We start from the raw sequence: 23,034 nt of genomic DNA, 5'->3' as shown, positions 1-23,034 counted from the left end.
AGGTAGGTAGGAAATGCATCTTACAGATTATAATGCTTATTTCAATGGGCAGAGATTACTGTTTACCATTTACGAAATCGTAAGATTACTGAAATAAAAAATATGGTACTCTAAGTGTCGACTGTGGAGAGGACCGGGGTCACATAGCATTGGTTAGTAATATTTAGTAAGTAGTTAGATTTACCGATTACCTGATACATTTGCCGGACAACAATTCCTAGTAAATATTAATTTTCTATTTAATAGAACTGTATTGGTTTGGTAATGCCTGTCACAGTAGTGCACTCTTAATCCTATTCTATCAACTTATAATGAGTAACGTTAAACCGTCTACACACAGACGGACAAATGATTAATCTCAATCTGTTAACCAAGATATTATATTGACTTTTTAGTGGGGGACAGACGACGTTTTTCGATTTTGGTTTTAAATGATTAGTTTAATATGAGCTTAAAAATAGAACCGTAGTATAGCAAATTTATTCATTTTGAAATTTCAAGCTGCATACTGTATTTTACCAATAATTATGAGGAAGAAAAAAATGGTACATATGTCATATTTAAATTTTGGAATCAAACCGAAATAACAAAATGTCAGTAAAATTTGTCGCATAGATAAATTGTCAAACATTTTTGTAATTTTTTTTGTAGGATATTTACATGAGTTAGGTAACGGTTATTTTTTTGTGTATCAAGCGGGCCCTTAGGGGATCAGCTGTTCGCGCATGTGCATCTGGTGCCGAGGGGCGCTCCGCCATTGACGTGTCGCGTGGCGTTGGGCGCACGTCCTTGCGCATTTACAGAAAACTATTCATTGCCGGTGCACGTATACGCGCGGCGTTTACGTATTATCAGTGCGTTTGTTTGGTTCCCAGTGTGTAGATAGATTTTGGTGCGTCCCACTGGGCTGATCGCCAGCATGGACGCGCTTTTGGCAGCGCTCGTCGCCCTCATGGCATTAGCCGCCGCGATGGCCGCCGTGCTGAGTACGCTCTCGAAAGCGGCAATTTTTGCGATCCTCGCGGTCGCGCCTTGCGTCTATCGATACAGGAAACGAATTTATGTGATCGTGAAAACGTTACCTAGGGATTTCAAGTGAGTATTAAAATCCTTCGACTAATAATTGTGACGTTTGTCGTGTGTAAATAAAAGACAAGACAATTTTATTTTTGTAATCATCATGTTAGACGAAAGACTAAACATTTATTTTAAGTAGCTTTGGAACAAAGAATTTACTTTTGCAGAACGTTTAAAATTGGTAAGGAAGTTAATTAATTTTTAGTAGCGTGATTGATATACGGCTTTTGAGTTTTTGAATAGAGAGGCCGTACTTTTTCTTTTTGAATTTGTTATTTACTATTACAATAGTACCTGAATTTGTCATAGTGTAAAGAAAGATATATCATAATTATGCTTATGATATTTTGAGGAGGTGCTATAATCTAACTGATAATATTGAAAAGACTTAAATACCGACTGAAAATCTAATAGTTGTATAACACCCGGCGCATTTTGTAGTGTACATTAAAATTGTGGTAGATTAGTAAACGCCTAATAAATAGTAATTGAGCGTTGGTTATTATTAGTGTAATTTTAACATCCTCTTACATGTCAAAGTATTTACTTTAAATATATTTACGTGTACTGTGCCCTTATCCGTCATGTGACGTATAAGTACAAGTACCTGCAACAAGAGTAAATATTTGCGTACCCGATATATTATAATAAAATGATGGCTAGACGGTTGATACGCTTTTTGCATAACTATGTCTTTAATAGGTTTCGCGGCGATAAAGAAACCTTATAGTTTTTCATTCATCCGATTTCGAATCTATAACTTAATCCTTCTTGTTAACATATTTATAATATAACATATTATTTTAAAATTTATTTATATTTTGTTTGAATCCATTTTACAAATTTTAATGTTCTTATACTCTTTAGAGCTTGATACACGGCCCAAATGTGCAATAAGTGTTATCCATTATTATATAACGAATTACCTAGAATGTGTCGCGTTTTATGTAATCAAACAAAACCATGACTCCTAGTTTTATAGTTTAAATAGAACCATGTGCAGTTCCTACATATTCGTACCTACATATATGCTTAAGGAAAAAATACGCCACAAAAACTGAATTACTATCCGTTATCAATTAGCATAGGAAGTACATATTTAACGTACTAGTTACAATGACACCCATATTAAATTGATAATAGAATCACTTGTGAAAAGGTAAGTAATTTTAGCTTAAATAAATGGTTTACGCGAGGTTTTATTTTATTTGATGACTTTTAGAGTTAAGCAAATACCGGAATATTGACATGGAGCTAAGTCAAGTTCTGGGGTCCTACTTCCAATAGACAGATAGACTAGATATATGTATGTATACAGGTAGGTAGCTGCCAATAAAATTTCTTATAGAGAGTCCTTGTGATATAACAATTTGAAGTACCGATACAAAACAATATCGATGTTTTTTGGACTTAGTACATAATAAGTATATTTACAGCGTTTGTCAATTTTTTTTTTCTCGAAACGTGACCAAGATCGACATGCAATAAATTTGCTGCAATACTAAAATGAACTTACAATAAAGTCCGTCGATCTTCATAAAAATATTTAATTATAAAAATGACAATTTGAATGGACTCTTATTTATACTATTATTATGAATGAAATGTTGTTTGCATAAAAAGACCTAAAGAACTTTAATTTATAAAAAACCTCAATAATATAAATGTGAAAGTATTAAATAATCAAATGGTATAGTTCACAATTATGCTCAATTTTATTGACCCGAAGGAGGAGTTTAATACAGAATAATTTATACATTCATAAAATACACTATAGTAACAATTACATGTGCATAGCATTTTAATTGAAAAACAAAACCAATTCATCAAACCAATAAAGTAATAAACGCTACCAGAATACTTTTTGAACGGTTACGGCTAGATTTAGATTTTTTTTATTTGTAAGCATTAAGTAATATGCTGCTGGCGCCAACATGGTTAAGTCTTCGATCGATGTTATTCACATGTTACTCAACATTACCGCTAGCACTGCGTCGTATTTAAAGAATAAACTTCCTCAGTTTAATGCCAAATCACGATACAGTTTCGGTTTTAGAAGGAACGGAATATTAAGGTCAAAAAGGTTTTGAAATTAATTTATATGTTTAATTACTCACTTAACATAATTGCATTGTAAACAATATTCTATAAGAACTAAGGTATTACAAGGCTTATAATTATTTGCCATGACTAAATTACATGGTAGGGTACCTACATCTTATGAAGACAGATTAATAATAATTTTGTTGATCATACAAAATCATAACGTATAAAGCAAATCGTTATAAAATACCTAAAAGAACAATGGTTTTACAGGGATATAAATCTATTTGCTCTTGATATTAAGCATTGTGTATTCTTAATAGAGCATCTCAGAAGTCTATTTTTTCTTAATTGTAGAGTCTAGTTTTTATTACTACTTTCAAATAGAAAGCTTTAAAATCACAATATATCTATATATATATATAGTATAGTATAGTAAAGTCTTAGTATATTTCATTTTCTACAAAGTTTCCTTGAATTTCATTATTAAAAGCTAATTTAATAATATGTTTATTTATTATATCTAATTTTAAGATTACATTTTTGTTATCCAATTTTAGTAATTGATCAAAATTTAATAAACTAAATAGCTTTACATATATTTAATTTGAAGGAATATTGGATGGATGTTGTGATTTTTTTTGATTGATTTTTAAAGAATAGCCAGGCGAGCTGGCGGAGGGAGTACCTTATGGTAATTAGTCACCATCGCGCAAATACAATGGCATACCTATCGAGACGAGTTTGCACAAAGCCCTACCACTAAAATCCTTTAAAAACAAATACTATTATTGTGTGTTTAATTACTATGTATATTGGTATCTTTGTTATATATATTGTTTCACCTGGCAGCTTCTTTGAAATTGGTATTTAAGTACTTTGGACGGTCAAGCGACACCCAGTATGTGTTTCAAGGCCAGTTTTTTTTCTTGAATATTTCGTTCTTTTTCTTGTAGTGGTTAATCTTAGAACATTAGCCAGTTGTTTATTGTTGTAAACTTTAAAAACTACAACAATCATAAGAGTCAATTTTCTTATGAGATGCGCGCAATACTTCTTATGCAGATGTTTGAATGTGTTCGAGGAACGTCTATGCCGAAGGTAAATCAGTATATAGTGTAATTAGTAACTAAACAAGACCAAGAACTCGGCGATGACATATAAATATTGCTTACTTAAATTCTGTGTTTGATTGAATAACTACATAGTATATGAATGAATAACTACATAGTTCAAATGAATATCGAAGGCGGGAAGAGTAAACAAAGTCTTCGAGCGAGATAGCAAGTTACAGTAATAATACGTATAATAACTTTATATCTTCCTTTCGTAAATCAAAACTAAGTTCAATTAGATGTAAATACTTTTATTTTAACACAATAGGTTTAATCGGCACAATTATCCAAGTTGTACAATCAATCACCCTTCATTTTAAGATAACCCCGTTGAGCTCCCAGTCTGACACCAGTCCGCCTTCCTCTTTTTTTTCCAACCTCCTTCTGTCACATCAAAATATACGCGATCATCAAATAGGTCAGCTGAGCTCGATCGTGATTGGCTGCTTTTTCAACCAGCCAACCGCCATGCAACAGTGTTACCACCTTTAAAGAATCACCACATCCCTAAGATATAGGCTTTTCATAAATTTAAATACTAGAAATAAGTTCGTAGAAATAAAAGAATACAATTGTAAATCATACGTGATTAGCTTAAGAGCTAGACTATAAGCGGCATGTAATCGTTCCAGGATCACGAACTGTCATACTGCTTTTAATTCATTTAATTCTGTACATTTATATTTCATATATATTTTTTTTTTTATGGTATAGGGACGGACGTCATCTTACAAGTAACATTATTTCCAACCATATCGTCTTTCACACAATCCATCTATCGTTTCTTTGGTCATCCCCTACCTCTATATCCACATCCATTCTCAAAACCTTTCTCACAACATGGTCCTCAATCCTCCGCATGACATGTCCATACCAAGATAGCCAATAGCTTCTCGGTTACCGATGCTACTTTCAAACTTCCTCTTATGTATGATGTATATAAATTAATATATTATTATATAGATAATACTTATATATAAATATATTAAAAGTAGGAGAAGTCTATAAATAGAAAAACGATATCCGTAAGAATTAACGTTACTAACGGGAACATAATGTCTACAGTAAAAATAAGTTTATAAATTTCCTACTGCTAGACTAAGTCCTCCTCTCCTTTTGATGATAGGATGATCTAGCACGCTTGGATGGACGCGTGGATTTGAGAATACATCTGATTGATGTTTTCTATCACCATCAAGCAGAAAATTAATAACAAACACAAATAAGGCTCATGAAAACTCAGTGGTGTTTGTGTGGGTTTGAACCCGCAATCACCGGTTAAGATTCAAGTGTCCTAAGAACCGGGTCATCTCGTCTAATTAAAACATACCTTCAGATAATTTATAAGCGCTAATTTGTAAGGTCTTATAACATCTTTGCTAAGTATTTTCTTTGCAAGTAGATAGCAACTATTAGAATTTAAAATGTCGTAACATTTTAAAAATTTGCGCAGCTTCTGTTTGTAAGAATATCACCCACGTTCGTTGTGAAATAAAAAAAAATCTATAATGTTTGATAGATGTTTGAAGAACAAAAAGTTATTTTATAACCGTTTTTCTATTTATACTGCATGTAAGTAGCAAAAGGGTTTCTTTTAAGTAGATACTTACATTTTTAAAGCTAGCTGTTATATTTCTTTATCTAAACTCATCATAAATATTAATTTTAGTCCACATCTGTGCAGCCTCAATGGCCGTTGACTTGTCCGACGTGGATCTTAGACATAATTTAAATCGGAATAATATTATTTATTATACAAATAGTGTCTCAAAGACAATCCGAGATGTAAAAGCGGCTTTTTTTATTTCGTTTTAGTAGTGCACTGATAAGTTATTCCCTATATACGAAATGCATTGTAGGAGTACGGCAGAAAAGTGTACTCATTTCGGACAGACAATCAATATTGCTTTGGCTTTTCGCTTTTTCAAATGGTCATGATTATTGTTGCGCTCTGAATTGCAAAAACAACGGAAGTAAAAGTAATTGTAAATAGTACATTTCTTTTTAAAGCGATTTTGAAATGGGCATGGTCGTTGAATTCACTTGGTAGTAAGGATTCGTGCCCGTCTGGGTAGGTAACAACCGCTCATCATTTATTCTGCCGCCAAACAGCAATAATATTGTCGTGTTCCGGTTTGAAGATGAAGGAGACATTGTAACTGTGCACAAGTGACATAATATCTTAATACCCAAGGTCAGCGGCGTATTGGTGATATTAGTAATGATTGATGTTTCTAACAGTACCAATATCTATGGGTATTGGTCACTTACCATCAGGTGGGTCATTTGAAAGTACGCTTACCTATCTATCTACTGAATTAATTTTATAATTGTCTGACATACAAACTCACAGCCTAAACCTGAGCCTGAAATTTCGGACAGGTATTTCTAAATTTATGGAAAGCAAATGTCTGGGGCAGTGAGTTTAATGGGAGATTGATGTTTTTATGGAAGTTCGTAATTTCTGATACTAGAAAGATGAAAATATGTATCTAAGATTCTGTTTTTGAGTAAAAGACATCTATTAGAAGCGTTTATCAACAAATAAGGTGAAATTTGCGCCGAAAATTTGTATGAATGTTCGTCATTTTTTTAGTTGGAAATCTGCGTTTGGTAATGAATTATAAAAAAAACTGCGACATAAAAAAAATTACGCTATTCCATATATTTCGCGATATTCTAAGTAATATAAACTATTTTATTTATTTTTGGAGCGTTGATAGGCTGCCATGGTATTCCAAAAAGTCACGACATGATTTACAGTACCTAAACATTTTGCTGGAGGCAAATATTCAGTCGCGTGAGCAAGTCTTATTGTTGTATATGTTCCTATGATACCTATTTGCTTATAATATATATCGAAAGAAGAAGGTTTAGCGATCACCAGATACCTGTATGTTAGATAATACCACAAAACACAGAAACAGGCTCAGGAACTATATAAGAGACATGTAAGAAAGGAGCCAAATCAAATTTGGGCGATCAATGCAGTCAATATGTGTTTCTGAGTTTTAATGAAGGAAAACATCATCTTCAGTGATCATTGTGATATTGAAATACAACCAGCGTCAACCACGACGTGTCAGAGTTCAATACTGGCAAATTGTAGTCAGTTAAGCACTTCTTTTAAATAAATTTGTTGAATCTTTGTGAATTTTTCGGGAATCCGAATATTGATTTTTCTATTATTTGGCATTAGGTGCTATAACGGCAGTGTCACTTTACTTTTTTCTTATCCTTAATTTGAAAATGCCACCCTTATAGTGAACCACATTACTTACTGCATTATTTTCAATCCATTAAACAACAGAGTTGAGATAATGATAAGTCTACCAAAATTAATTAACTGATACTTAATATAATACAGAATGTCATTATATACAAAATTCATAGCTTTATGTCACTAGACAATACACGGCTTGTATTGTCCCTGCGTTTTATATTAATAAAAATTATATAAATCTTGTGATACACAGCTTAGGAGTAAAATGCGAAAAATTGCGTATTCAGAAGGTTCTTATTTCTTTCTATTTATTACTTTTTGTTTAAATTTTTTTTGAACGAATAGGAAATGCTGTCAATTTTGTAAAAAACCATGTGTATATTTAAAAAAAAAAAATATGTTTGACGAAGAAAAGGTTTGAATACAATTCAAAAAGTTTTTTTTACGTTTTACTTATATCTATTGCTTAACTAATTTGTCGTTGCTTATGTATGTATCTATATGTATATCATCTTTACACTGATCATATTTTTCTTATTACTTTTGACGGGTAAATTATTAAGATATATTTTAATACTTAATTTGATTACGTCTTAAAATATTATCACTTTCTTCCAAAGACTTGATTTTAATAGAGTATATAACATTACTAATCCTAAATAAAAATATACGTGTAGAATTGACGAATTTTAATTACTAATATACTTTTTGATCCGTGATAGTGATAGCAGCACAGTTGAATCTTTTTCTCCTACTATTTTGGGTTCAAACTCAAGGTTTAGTTAAGATAACAATAACGCATCGAGCGATCGCGGAAGGTAACTTTGACTTATTATTACAACAGCCCATTGTTGTAGACAGAAACAGCATTACATTGCGAGGCCCGATCTACGAGAGGGGCGGTTAAGGGATGCGCGGTGAAATATGAAATTTTGCTAACATTTGGCGCGCTCTTAATCAATAAGAAACACGTGAATTAAGATTAATAAATATTATTTATTACTTGTTATTTTATTAGGACCATGATAAACTTTTCTAGGATTTCAGAAATTAATTTCAGGAATGTATTCTTGAAAGGATGCATATATTATAAGTATGTATATATAAACAACAGAAATAATCTATTGACGTTAATACCCATTAAATTATCGTGACCTTTAACAACTCTTAACTATAATGTATAAATTTATAACAGAAAAATATCGTATATTTCTATTATATTCGTTACGATGTTTGTTTTTTAAAGCTCACGAGAATCTAGGTAGATACGCAACACTTGCAGTGGTTATATGTAGCGAGCTAAAATTAATTTGAACTTTGCCCATTGTGCGTGCGAACTCCAGTTTTTCCTGTAGTTATCTTTGAGTTAAAAACGTTATATATTTTAAACGGTAATTACTGTAATAAATATCATCTTTATAAAAACAATTACCTATAAACTTTCTCGAAAGTTCATTTAATTTTGTACAGGTTTCACATTTTAGTAAAAAATTAAATATTTTAATGTCTGGCTGCTTATCTGTATGTTGGTTAATATATCAAGGTCGAATATCTCAGTGACAACAGACGATATCGGTTTAGTTTTAAAACTTGTTTATAATGTTAAATATAAAGGCATAATATTAAAAAAAAAAACTTATAAAATATTGCAGGAAATATATGTTACTAGTTATCGATGTCTATCTCATCAAATTCGGTTCAGTGGGTTTAGCCGTGAAAGCGTAACAGACGGACAGAGATACTTTCGTATATCCAATATTAGTATAGATAGAAGTGGAGATGTATAGGACAGCGATAAAATGTGTCGCAAAATTTTCGTGACAGCTGACCTACGTTTATAAACAACAAGAAGTGGCTTACGAAAAATTAAAATGAATGGGATTTTTTCTTATTTGTTTACTTTGATTACGCGTTATGACTACTATAATTGCTTTGATATAGTTACAGTAAAGGTACGCTTCCACGGTCAATGAAAATTGCTCAATTATGACTTATGAGTAATACTGATCAATTGTGACGTGACAAAATATCAAGCAATTTACGGTAACGGCAACAATCAATTTAGCAAAATGTTTTGCAACAACAATGTTGAGCGATATGGAGCAACTCCAAGAATCTAGGCAATTTTTTCAACAAGAGCAATTTTCAAATCGTTTTTAGACCATAGTTTTCAAACTACAGTCAAAAAACGATCGTTTACTATGGACGACGTTTTTCATGCAGCGGCCGGCGGTTTGCATTATTTTTCTTATCATGAGTTTTCTTTGTGGTAGGGCTTCGTGTGAGATCGTCTGAGTAGGTACCACGCCTTTATCGCATATTCTACCATCAAAGGGTTTTGAAGGATTAGCGAGGGAGTATTTAAATAATAACTTCCTATCAGGATCAGCCTACTTGAATAAAGTATATTTTGATTTTGATTTTTTTTTGACACAAAGTCGGTGCCATGTTGACGATATAAAGAATGTTTAGTCTTTCATAAATTTTTATACATTTCATTGGCCGTCTTTTTAATGTTTTATACAGAAAAAAAAGAGCAAAACAGACGTATTTGAGTGCAAATGTTTTAAGTAACACGGAAGCACTCTTCACTTGTGTTGTGAATTAGATAATATTTTATTTAAAAACTCCATTTGAATTTCCCGACGTGATTATGTGTTTTTTGCGCTGGCGCCACTACACTTCCGCCTTCCACGTCTCGCTCTCCTAGTGTAAGTGAAACGGATTTAAGCCGCAGATTAGATATATGAAAAAATTTTATAGTTCTAACTTGCGTTTTTTGTTTTCTATTTCCGGATATTAAGAGTAATATCACCAAAACAAATGCTGTATTTTATAGACAAAGAAATGCTATCGATTGATCGACTAATTTGCTCCAGATTGTTCTTTACGTGTTACCGAGCAATAATGGTTAAAAATTTGCCCGTGTAAGTGCACCTTCTTCAAGCACAATAATAGAACTAGTATTATCTTTAGTGCATTGAACTCTTTGTACAGGATCGCTTCACACAAGTCTAAGTAAGCTTTAACTACGTTTACAATTACCTTAACAACTTAAATGAAAAACGTATATCTTAAAGTATTTTAAAACTGATGTATCACACAGATAGCTGCTAAGTTCTACGTTTCTGATTTGCGTTATCATCTTTATCTTGACATTTTAATCTAAGACAAATCTAGTAGTAAGATTTCACAAATTTGTTCTTTCTCAACTCTGTGGAACTGGTAACTAGTTCTTCTGTGCAAAACACTTTTTTTTTACAATTTTATCTATTATAACGCAAGTAGTATTTAACTATTATAAGAGGCGTCGTAATTGTAATAAACTTGTATCTGTGACAGGACCAAACGACCCATATATACGATTGTCGAAATGGTAGAAATTTGAAATCTTAGATTAATTTATTATTAAAGAGCTTTTAAATCGGTTATTGATCGTGCGATTACAGTTTTATAAGTTATGAAACATTTCTCAGCATGCAAGTACGCTGTGCGACCAAGGCTACGTGGTCTTCATTTAATTATAGGATTACGATCGCGTCGACTTCGCTGGAACGGACTAGCGCCGCAATGCCGTTTGATCGTAGCCTAAACAGAATATTTTATTGGTCGATAGTATTCATGCATTTGACTTTTAAGCGAATACGAACTGAATGTATACTTTTTTACAACGTTAATTCCACCTGAATTTCGAACACGGAGTTTTTCCATATAGTAACAATTGAAACACAAAACCTCTTTGGTATAAGTTTTTTTTTTATTTTGGCACATCATTGGCATTTGGCACTGATGCAATTTTCAAATACTGCATTGAAAACAATAATAAAAAGGTTATCAACAATCCATTAGAATTAATAAATTCTTATGTATCTATATAAATAACCAAATTGAACTTACTGAAGTACTTTATTTTTAATTTCATACTTAAAATATTTTTTAAGGACTAAAAAATGACGATTATATTTGAAATATTACAAATCGAGATGTTTATAATAATATAAAAAATATACATATGTTTCATTGTGAGTTTCGTAATAAAAACAAATCTATTTAAAAACGCTTTTAACCTACTTATAAATCATGGTCGATTGATAACACAGAGTACTGTGACATTTTATTTGATTACTAGTTCGCGGTTTCGTCTACGAAGTCTGTTATACAAAATAGCCGAAGTATCAAGGCGAAGGTATGATACTTTTCCCGTATGAATATTTAACTAGAAAACAGCTGCAAAGTCCATGGAAAAGTACAATTAATATCGATCGATGTTACTTTACCTACGTGTATTAGATAAAATGTCAAACGTAACGTTGTTTGATACGGGTTGAAATTTTATGTTAAATGTGCCATTTATGAAATTACGAACTATATATTTTGTACAGTTATATTATCGCTTACCTATCGAAAATACCTCTTTATTCAAAAACATTAGTTCTTGTAATCACATCTGCTGGTCGTTTTATGCTGAATATATTTAAATTAATGTAATTCATCAAAACGTACCACGAAACGTAATGTATTTATTGAGCCTTTTGAAAGAATTTAGCCAAATAAAAGTGAGCCTTTTACTTGGTGGCAGGACTTTGTGCAAGCCCGTCTGGGTTAGACAAACCACTCATCACATATTCCATCGCAAAGCAGCAATACTGTTGTTATGGATCGGTTCGAAGGATGAGTAAGCTAGTGTAACTAACAGGCACATAACATCTTAGTTCCCAATGTTGGTGGCGCATTGGGGATGGAAGGAATGGTTAAGTTTATTAACGGCGCTCATGTCTTTAGGCAGTGGTGACTACTTACAGTCTATACCGTACAAAATAGAACCACAGCTGAATTTTATTTTTATATTCACAACTATTATGTTTTGGTATATATACATTGTTAATGTCTCCAATAAATAATTATTGATCTCTGACAGATTCCTATGGCGGTATGCAAATGCGATGGTGCGCTCGAAGCGGTGGGGGCGCAACAATTGTACGGTGGCGGAGCTGTTCACGAAGCGCGCTTTGAAATATCCCGATGCACCGTGCTTTATTATGGTCGGAGACAAAACTTGGACCTTCAAAGAGGTATAACCTCATATTAATTTAAAAAAATACCTATATATAAAATATGTTTTGTTATGTGTTGAACTGAATTACAGATTGCGGATAACTCGAACAGAGTAGCAAGGGTGATGCAAGATCATTTGGGCTTGAAGCTTGGAGATGTTGTGTGTGTATTTATGCCTAATTGCGCCGAGTACGTGTACACTTGGCTCGGCATGGCCAAGCTCGGCGCGGTGTCTGCGCTCATCAACAATAACCTACGACACCGTCCGCTGCTCCACTGCATCCAAGTCGCTAAAGCAAAGGCGATCATCTTCTCTGATCCGTTGGCAAGTGGTGAGATTTTAACTCTAACAATACTTTTTTAGCATTATAATATATTTTATTACGTTATACAATTTAGCGAGTTGATTTAATAATTTGTATACACATGCATGAGGGACATAACACAGTAAATCACGTTTCGGTTAGACTTCATTCAAGGACGAGGTGCTACTTACATCTATTCAGTATTACTGTTATAAATTGACGAAGCAAATATAATAACCATATCAAATATAATATACTTGTCGCAACTTTGTGATCAATATTTTACTAAAACTTGGAAAAACATCAATAAAAATAATGAATATTTAATGGATATTAGATAGCTACTCGCTTAGAGAATAAATTTATTATGGTTGGCGATAGGTAGACCAGACTTGGTTATTGATTTCTCTGTATTTTCCAACCCACGTGCCGCTTAACCTTTAAGCAGTTTTTTTTTTATAATTATAATAGTACAAAGGAAGAGGTTTATTGCGTGTTTGTTATACCTACTCTATATGTGTATATGTAATTGATCTTGACAAAATATGAAACGTACTATACGCGAAAATAGTAAACGAAAATATTATATTCTGACACTCTATAATAGATTACTTGATGTTCGTCAAATTGCTTTGATTAAATTTAAATGAAATGCTTTTATTAATTTGCTAAAACGGTGCAACACAAATGTCTCCTAATAACTAAGTATAATTAGATTTCCCTTAGCTCACTTATATTTGACAGACTTTCGGCCTTTCTGACGCTAACTATGCCTCGAAATACTATTGGATTTGTTTTCTGCCTTGGCATTACTGATTAAGGCACTTACATATGTTCGATTGTATTGATAAATGTGCTTAATCGGTTACGTTATCCACAAGATGTGATTGCGTAATTCCAATATGCCTAAATTAAGTGACCGTAAGTATATTATTAAAGAAATTAAATTTCTTATACAGCAATCGCAGAGCTAGGGGATCAGCTTCCACCGGAGCTGAAGCTTTTCCAACTGTACGGGGATTGTGCGCCAGGAGTCATTGACCTCCGCGCGGAAATGTACAAACATCCACCAGAATACCCGATAGTGACAGAAAAACCTCAGTATAAAGACACTCTCCTCTACATATACACGTCCGGAACTACCGGCATGCCTAAAGCTGCCGTGTTACCAAATTCAAAGTAAGTATGAGATATTACAACACCGTTCGTATATATTTTCTTACTAATGTTAGAAACATTAGAACAAAAATATTTCTTAGTTTGTATTGAAAGATGAAGTGTGGTGAAACATCAAAAGTCATGTGTGCTTGCCTGGGTTTGAAGCCACAATTAACGATTGAAATTCACGTGTTATAAATCGTGACTTATAAATCAAAGTAATTTATAAGTCAAATAGTACTGAAACTACGATCGACTCGAAGTTTAGATTCTACTAAAATAATCAATTACAGAAAAAAGGTTGCTAGAAATTGTCACCTACTCGTTTCTTGTTCTGTTAATTTATGTTTAATAATATCTATTTTATATTTAATTTGGTTTACAATTGAGTACCTATGTACTAGTTATATTTTATAGATCACAACCATTGACTACGCCGTATGTATATATGCTTAAATAACATTTTAGCTACTTTAACATCAGCCCGAACAGATAATTATATTACATGTATAACTAGTTTAATAATAATTGTTATACATATATGTACGATAGATGATCACGACACTCATTGGTGGCATAAGATAGAAAAAGACATAATCTCTGATAGATACTGATTTGATTCGCGCAGGTACTTGTTAATAGTGGTGGCAACGGTGCATATGCTCGGGCTCCGCTCGTCGGACCGCATGTACAACCCGCTGCCGCTGTACCACACGGCGGGCGGGCTGGTGGGCACGGGCGCGGCGCTGGTGGACGGCATCCCCTCCGTGCTGCGCAGCAAGTTCTCCGTCACCAACTACTGGACCGACTGCATCAAGTATGACTGCACGGTGAGTCTTAACTGGCACCCTTCTCAGACAATCTTCAGATAAATGCGCGTGTGATTTAGCTAATTTATACATTAAACAATCGCGTCAAATTTCGATATTAAAGCAAAGAAATCGTACGAAGTATTGTAATTATATTTTGTTGCCATCAGAAAGTAATTGTTTTAGTAATAATTATAGGAACGAGGGAACGATAATATCGATAATGGTGCATTTTAAATATTTTTCAAGTGCACTGATAATTACTTACTTTGCCTTCTCCCGTAAAACGAGCTGATACTTTTGCCCAGCAACCAGGAACAGGGGACGTAAAATGATGTAATTCCATCAAATTTCTTCAAATAAATATTTGCGTCAATGTTTAAGTGTATTGTGTAAGTCCATGGGTGCGCGGTGCTCAGGTGGCGCAGTACATCGGCGAGATGTGCCGCTACCTGGTGTCGGCGCCGCCGCGCGACACGGACACGCAGCACCGCGTGCGCATCCTCGTGGGGAACGGCATGCGCCCCGCCATCTGGCAGCAGGTCGTCGACCGGTGAGCGCAGCCCTCTGCAAGGATTGTTTAGATGTAGTGTTGCGCTACAAAAGAACCTAAACAAACGAGCCAACTTTATTATCTTGGTGTGCGTGACAGCTACGCTTGACAAGCACCAAAAGTCAAATTACTTTACCAGTGAGTGGTGAGTGGCCAAGAGTTAGCCACTATTTATTTGACGCGTTCTCAGCTCTGGCAGTCTTTTTCGACATATAATAGTCAAAAGCTTAAAAAAGCTTTAAAAATGTTTATAGTTAAAATCATTATTATTATTAACCACAATGGGATCCTATCCCGACATTAGGGATGTCTCGTCTGTGGTGTGAAGTTCATTCCATGATTTCGGATAATGTAGACTCTCTGAGATATTTCGATCATCCAGAACAACGTGATATAGATTTTAATATTACTGATATTAGCCTACTTTAAATATAATACATTGAAAATAAAACACAAAATACCACCAGTTCAACGTGGTTATCGGTAGCAGTGTAACACTGCAACTTTCCTAACCCAAAGATATTAATGAGAATTTCTTGATAGATAGACCCAATAATTTTTATTTACGATTTGAACGCAGCACCCCATGACATGCAGTCGCTAGACCAGCGAGGCAATCACTATGATAATTATAAATTATAATGTTCGTCCCGCGCACGTTTACTTCATTAAATTAAAATGACATTATTCATGTCTGTTTCGTACGTGGTGAGCACTGAGTGTTATGTACTCAAGCGCATCTTATTATGGTTGCTGCTCAGCTCCCCAGCGTCGTAGCGTTAACTATCGTATGTATCTGATTACCTTACTCAATACGGACAAGCAAACACGAAATGATAACATTGTATGTAATAAGCATATCAGCTTTATAAATATTTTGTTGAACACCGACGTACTTTTTTTTAGTATAGGTAGGCGGACTGGCAAATGGGCCACCTGGTAAGTAGTCACCAGCGCCCATAGACATTGGCGCTGTAAGAAATATTAACCATTCCTTATTTCACCAATGCACCGCCAACCTTGGGAGCTAAGATGTTATGTCCCTTGTGCTGTAGTTATACTGGCTCAATCACCCTTCAACCGAAACACAACAATACTATGTATGGCTGCTTTGTGGTAGAATATCTGATGAGTGGGTGGTACCTACCCGACTAGCACAGAGACCTATCTCTAAGTTTTATTTATTCAATCACAATCTCTGTTTAGGTTTAAAGTGCCGCAGATAAATGAAATATATGGAGCAACAGAGGGGAACGCCAACATTAGTAAGTGCACTATTTATTATCTGTGGAGTATTTGATTTCATTGTTTGATTTAACACAAAACAAACACGTCGTGTCTTTGTATAAAGAGAATATTATTGACATTGTTACACTACTGATTACCCTTAAAATTAATAATTTGTTATTTATTGTTTTAATCTACCGTTTTCTTTTGTATCACAAACAATTATTATGAAATGTATGCATTTTGTGTTTATAAAAGCATTCAATTCATTTTCTATTGAATAAAAGAGTAAAAGAATAAAAAAAACGATTTCATAAACAAAGTTATAAATATTATTTTAAATAGAAAGATGATTACCGACCTAACCTAGGCTAACCGGGTAATGTTCTCCTACATACTAATATTGACATACATAACATGCAGCGACATTCCGATCTTTGATTTATGAAACACACATATAGATATTAGATACCTATGCATGTTCTAAATGCGTCTACTAAATCTTTACGCAAAACGTTTTATAAATAGCCAGTCAATTAAACAAGACATTGTCTAAAATTGTAAAACAAATGCAACACATTAGAAGTTAATTTTAAATGTCAACGACATTAAAATAGTTGGCAATTAATTACATCTAATAATAGATTAGATCAGAGATGTCTGTACAGTGCACTGTCGTATACTACGTGTAATTAAAATGATTGTATGTAATGATGGTTTTGTTATTGCAATAGAATAGAATAGAACACTTAAAACTTTATACAATACACGGATAGAAAATAATTATAGTAATCAAAACTACGCTTATGATAAAGTTAATTCTACAAAAATAACTCGTATTATGAATTTGAGAAAAAATAGTTTTGAATTGTTGGAATCCATTTTTATCTCTGTTCTCTGTTATAAATATAATTAGTTGTTCTCTAAAATCGATTTTATTTTGCTTTTTTGCGATAGTTAAAATGATCTAGTGTCTATATCATATTATCTTGTTAAGATAATACCAGTAGTCAATAGACACAAGAAAATTTCCAGTACACATCGAATAATTGAAAGTAAATCACTAAGTCTTTTTCAAATACAAATCTGCACTTTGTACCTAAAAATAAATAATTATAATTGGGTAATCGTATCATCAAATGGAAAATAAAACAGTTTAGTAACTGAGATATTTGTTTATTATGATATAATGATTGATAGACTTGTTTGTTAAGTTTAGCCGTCCAGCGATGAGAAAGTTGAATTTTAAAGCTAGTATCATCCTGAACCCCTGGACTCCTCTCGCTGACTCCAGTCCCAGCACTAGCTTACGCTTAGTGTGAGCGATATAGTGCTCCCATCCACGTTAAGTTTTCGCCGTGCATTATATAAATAGTGACGCTCGTATATGAAGACAGCAAAAGAATATCAATTAAATTTTATTTATTGATGCACGGCCGATAATTTAACACGGAGGCCTTGTGATTAACAGATCTATAAATCCTTGAAAACTTATATTGCAACGCCATTTTGTATTACATTTACTAACTTACGTGCATTAAATAGTTTTCTTATATATCCCTAACACAAATATCGTATTTAACTCCGCAGTCAACGTGGACAACACTGTGGGCGCAGTAGGTTTCCTTCCTAAGCTGGTGCCGACGATTCTGCACCCCATCGCGCTCGTCCGCACAGACGACTCCGGTGAACTCGTGCGCGGACCGGACGGGTTCTGCATTCGATGCCTTCCTAGTAAGTTTTCTAATATTTCGAGTTTATTTCAAGCCTTTGTTTAACTTTACCTTAGAAAGATGAAAAGTTATAAAAGTATGTTTTGGTTAAATTTGTAACAATGAATTATAGTCAAAATTTGATTACTATATTTATAATACTTTTAGCTTACGCTGAAAAGTGAAGGACAAATAGATAATTTAAATTCAAATATCAAAATAACAGACAAGGAAGATACTTCACAGGTCTGTTTACAAAAGTGAGATTTGCGTGTAAAACATTTGTTGCTAATTTTTTGTTTGCATTAAGATCATTTATTGTTTACAACAGCTGAGTGTAAATATATAATGTTATGTTTCATTTATAAAGTTATAAATAATTCTATTTAATCATGGTATTATTAACGCGATTGGACGGATACGGTTTTCCGGTTGTACCTCCATAGTCGAATAACGGAAGAAGTTGTCACGCGTTCCATGCTTATGGAATATTTTTATACATATGCATAACACAATTATTATAACACAGCTTGTATCAATTACTTCGTTTTTAAAAAATACGTTTACAATTTACCTTGTTTTCAAATAGACATAATAAATTTTAGACAATACACTGAAGGTGAACTCAAAATGTTTATTTAGAATAGATAACCGCATACATTATTCTTAGTATCTACTTATGTACATAGAATAGTATAACAACCTAACTGAAAATAAATATACCTACCATTCCAGATATAATCGGTTGTCACACTAGATTCCGCTCAAAGTTGGCTCTCGTTTTTTCTCATCATCATTCAGGGCCGATCATCCAAACATTCGCATTTAATAAATATCATACCCTGTACAAGATAGCTTGATCTTTTTGACAGATGTAATTTTTCTGATCGGCATAACTTTGCTTTGACGTACAAATCAATTTCTTATTTTAATGTTTTTAAAAATTTTAAAAATATTTAAAATAATACATATAATACAAAAGTTCCTAAAAATTCAAGCGTTATCCGAAAATTTTAAACTTTTTCTATTATATATTATTGCTTCAAAGTAAATTGGAATAGAAACACTGAAAATAATTGACGCTTGTACAATGTTACATCGGTCGGACGGTAGGGACGCGAATAACAGGCAGTAACTGCTACAAATATCGATTACAAAAATCCTTATTAAAGATCATTGTTAAGTTATTGTTACGAACGGGGGTCCTTTTGGTTGGGGTTATTTTGGCTAGTGGTTAGAGGGTCTCTTTAGGGAGTATAACTGTTTTTAGAAAATTAATTTAAAAAAATTGAATTCTAATTTGAATTACGCATTCCATCGTCTGTTATATATGCTATATTTTCTGTTTCTCATCACTAGCCTGTTTGTCAAAAAGATCAAGCTAACTTGAACAGGGTATAGTAGATTATTTAAAAATCATTATACTGTCAATTGTGTTAAAGACAAAAGATAATCAATTTCAAGTTCATAATATACACTCCCCTGTTAGAATGAATAATGTATCTTCGTTTAAATAAAATAACACCTTGATACAACTCGTGACGTCTCCGCTTAAAAGGATGCTCGTTTGTTTGAGTAACGATATTAATGAGGTGTTCTGTATTCCAGACGAGCCCGGCATGTTCATCGGTCTAATCGCGCAGGGCAATGCGGCCAGGGAATACTACGGCTACGTTGATAAGGTTAGATTTGAATCTATGCTGAATAATATAACGAAGCGAAAGACTCCGTATCTTCAGTTTTACTAAATTTATTTATTTCAAAAACGTTGTATCTAATATGAGCGGATAGTAAACCTCATTTAAACGTGTATCCGTAGACCGACAGCAACAAGAAGCTGGTCCGCAACGTATTCCGCACGGGCGACGCGGCCTTCGTGAGCGGAGACATCCTCGTGGCGGACGAGCTCGGGTATCTGTTCTTCCGCGACCGCACCGGCGACACCTACAAGTGGAAGGGAGAGAACGTGGCCACGGCGGAGGTGGAGGACGCCGTGCGCGCCGCGCTGCAGCAGCGGGACTGTGTCGTTTACGGAGTGTCGGTGCGTAACCACTAGGCGGAAACACGAACGGGGGAGCCATGGGAGGTGGTCACTTTTGCCCTTAGGCACCGGTACTGTAGAGCCGGGTGATGACGCGCCGAGCGAAGCGAAGCGTACTGTGCACCGAGATAGTGTAGACTCTTCCCTAGAGGTCTGTCCAGTTCACCAAAAGCCGATAGATTCAAGGGCCACCTTAAGAAATATAAAGCATGTTATACATATATGCAAGCACTGTTAATATTTTGCCAATTATAGGATTATATAATATAATATTATCATATTAATTAGTTAAGAAAAGGTTTCGAGCTAGTTGTATAGTAGCTGTGTTAACGTATCCCGCCCTGACGGCTGCAGATCCCGCAGACGGAGGGCCGCGCCGGCATGGCGGCCGTGGCGCTGCGCGCGGCGGGCGCGGCGTGCGGCGCGGGCGGCGCGGGCGCGGCGGCGTGCGCGGACGCGGCGGCGGACGCGCGCCAGTTGTCGCGCGCGCTCGACCACGCGCTGCCGTCCTACGCGCGCCCGCTCTTTCTGCGCTTCGTGTCCGATATCGAAATCACCAGTTAGTGTTGCATGCTACCATTATTATTTTTGTAATAAACTCGTAGAGGTACCTAAACTTACGTTCGAAGCGATAATCGTATTATATTTTCTAACATATATTGTTTATTTTACAGGTACATTCAAACTAAAGAAGCTGAAATACCAGAAGGAAGGTTTCGATCCAGATGTGATCAAAGATCCGCTGTTCTTCAGATCGGGCGTGGAATTTGTACCGCTCACTACACAGCTCTTCAACGATATATGCAATGGTCGCGTCAAACTATAGACGTCCACCAACAAAACGGCATCTCGATATATTGTAGTAAAGTCCATTTGTTTTTTTTAGTTACATGCTTCGAGAGTAATTCAGTAAATAACCGCATTAAAGCAGCAACATATTAACCATGAGGTGATTACAATTATTTATTTCATTCATTTAATTAGTTTTTTTTAACTTTATATTATTTCTATTAGACATTAGAAAATTTGTAAAGTTATAATTCTAAAGTTATGCAGTAACCTAATTTTCGATATTGCACTATGACTAGTGTCTAGTGTCATATGAGCATTGTAACTAGTATTGCAAATGGACCATTGGCGAGATGTCATCAGACTTGTCATAGTAACGTAAAACTATAGTCTAAGTCGGAGTTTAGGCTGAATGTTTATACTCTCCTCAACGAACCAAAAGTGTAAGAAAATTAGCGGTGGCTAGACAAGTTAAATAAATGCGATCAATCGCTGTCCCCAAGGGAGTTATTGAAAGAAAAAAAATATTAGCTCATTTAAACAAAATTACATTTGTATATTTTTTGCACTTTGGTCTCATTGGTAGCAATACAGGGAAAGGAATTAAAAATATATATTAGTGATGTGTCTAAGGTACGCTGAACTCCTGTTTAAGGTCTGAGACCTTCAAAATTTAATATCCCATTAGGTTAAAAAAAAAATCAAATTCGTTTAGATTTGTTATTGAAATTAGTTAAACCTCTTTTATATGTATTTATAAGCTTTTTAATATATGTGCTGTGATCTGATGGTTTTATGTACCTAAAGACTTGCGACTTATAAATATAATTGTAATTCATTTTATAATGTAAATTATTTATTGACAATACAAGCGCGAGTCAATTTGGTATGTCATATCGTAGTTTATTTATTAGTCGCAATTTAGATTTAAACAAAGTCAAAGTTTTGTACTTCGTCGTCTATAGACAATCCTTTAAATAATATTCTCTTTTTAATAATAACAAATAATAAACACAGAAAAATATTGGATCTCAAAATAGTCGCAGTTTTCTTATTGCTCGCTAAGTTTTCTATTTGCATAATATGATTAGCAAGTTGTAATATTTAGTCAGGCGCATAGTCTCCTAAGATGTTTTTTTTTTATAAATACAGGCCGTTAGGATCGTGATACATTTGAGTCACAAGTCCACTTTTATAAAATGTTTTGTTTGCGAAAATGACCAATGCAATTTAATTTTTTTTTTTGTGATATAACCAATAATTTGCCTCAATTTTTAATGAATATACTTACTGAATGTTATGAATGAAATAATTGATTTTAACTGTACTTTTTCACTTTTACTATTGTATAAATTTAAAGTTTAATTTAAATCACATCCGTAGGATACCTTTGGTATAACAAACGTGGTCATTTTGAAAGGAATATTGACTTAAATCACTTATTTAATTAAAGATAGCATTATAGCACCCACTACCGTTTGTAGCTAAATTGTAGATAACATTCCGCAGTCTAGTCTTTTAAGTTGTGTTTTAGGGTTCCTATATTTAATATTCATTTTCGAATACCTACAATATGCATAGCAATGTTTATAAATATAGATCTTGATTGTGCCTTGTTACAAGGACCGCAATAGTAGGGCTCTACTGACTGCTCGGGGAAAATACTGTAAGTTGTAAATAAAAACCTGCAAAAAATTGTTTCTTTTATTTCATAATTTTTAACTAAGAACTTTGAATCTAAATGACACTCACCAAAACTATTAATTTATGCTCAAACAAATGGAAATTGAATGGTGGAACCATAATTATACTTATAGGCAAATTCTAGGCAATGCTAGTTAGTAATTATATTAAATGCTAAATACTTTGAACTATTTTCAATGCATGTGAATGACTTATAATCACGAACATGTGCACAAATAGACTC

General features: G+C 33.8%; 1 protein-coding gene across 1 annotated transcript; it reads left to right on the top strand.

The window, feature by feature from the left end:
* Positions 1-632: 632 nt before the first annotated feature.
* LOC125077019 (long-chain fatty acid transport protein 4-like) lies at positions 633-21,225 on the top strand. Its single transcript, XM_047688791.1, has 12 exons — positions 633-1,095; positions 12,377-12,530; positions 12,605-12,845; positions 13,778-13,997; positions 14,605-14,806; positions 15,205-15,338; positions 16,545-16,603; positions 18,156-18,299; positions 19,886-19,959; positions 20,097-20,318; positions 20,673-20,877; positions 20,993-21,225. Exons 1-12 carry the CDS (start codon positions 920-922, stop codon positions 21,142-21,144), a joined length of 1,983 nt encoding a protein of 660 aa, XP_047544747.1. The 5' UTR covers positions 633-919; the 3' UTR covers positions 21,145-21,225.
* The last annotated feature ends 1,809 nt before the right edge of the window (positions 21,226-23,034 follow it).

This window comes from Vanessa atalanta, chromosome 3 (assembly GCF_905147765.1).
Source record: "Vanessa atalanta chromosome 3, ilVanAtal1.2, whole genome shotgun sequence".
Lineage (NCBI taxonomy): Eukaryota > Metazoa > Arthropoda > Insecta > Lepidoptera > Nymphalidae > Vanessa > Vanessa atalanta.
The sequence above is the reverse complement of the archived record's forward strand: the minus strand, read 5'-3'. Positions and strand labels throughout refer to the sequence as shown.

Coding starts and splice junctions, on each gene's coding strand:
- LOC125077019 (XM_047688791.1), top strand. CDS start 920: ATGGACGCGCTTTTGGCAGCGCTCGTCGCCCTCATGGCATTAGCCGCC. Junction 15,339..16,544: donor TGGCAGCAGGTCGTCGACCG/GTGAGCGCAGCC, acceptor ATCTCTGTTTAG/GTTTAAAGTGCCGCAGATAA. Junction 19,960..20,096: donor ACTACGGCTACGTTGATAAG/GTTAGATTTGAA, acceptor GTGTATCCGTAG/ACCGACAGCAACAAGAAGCT.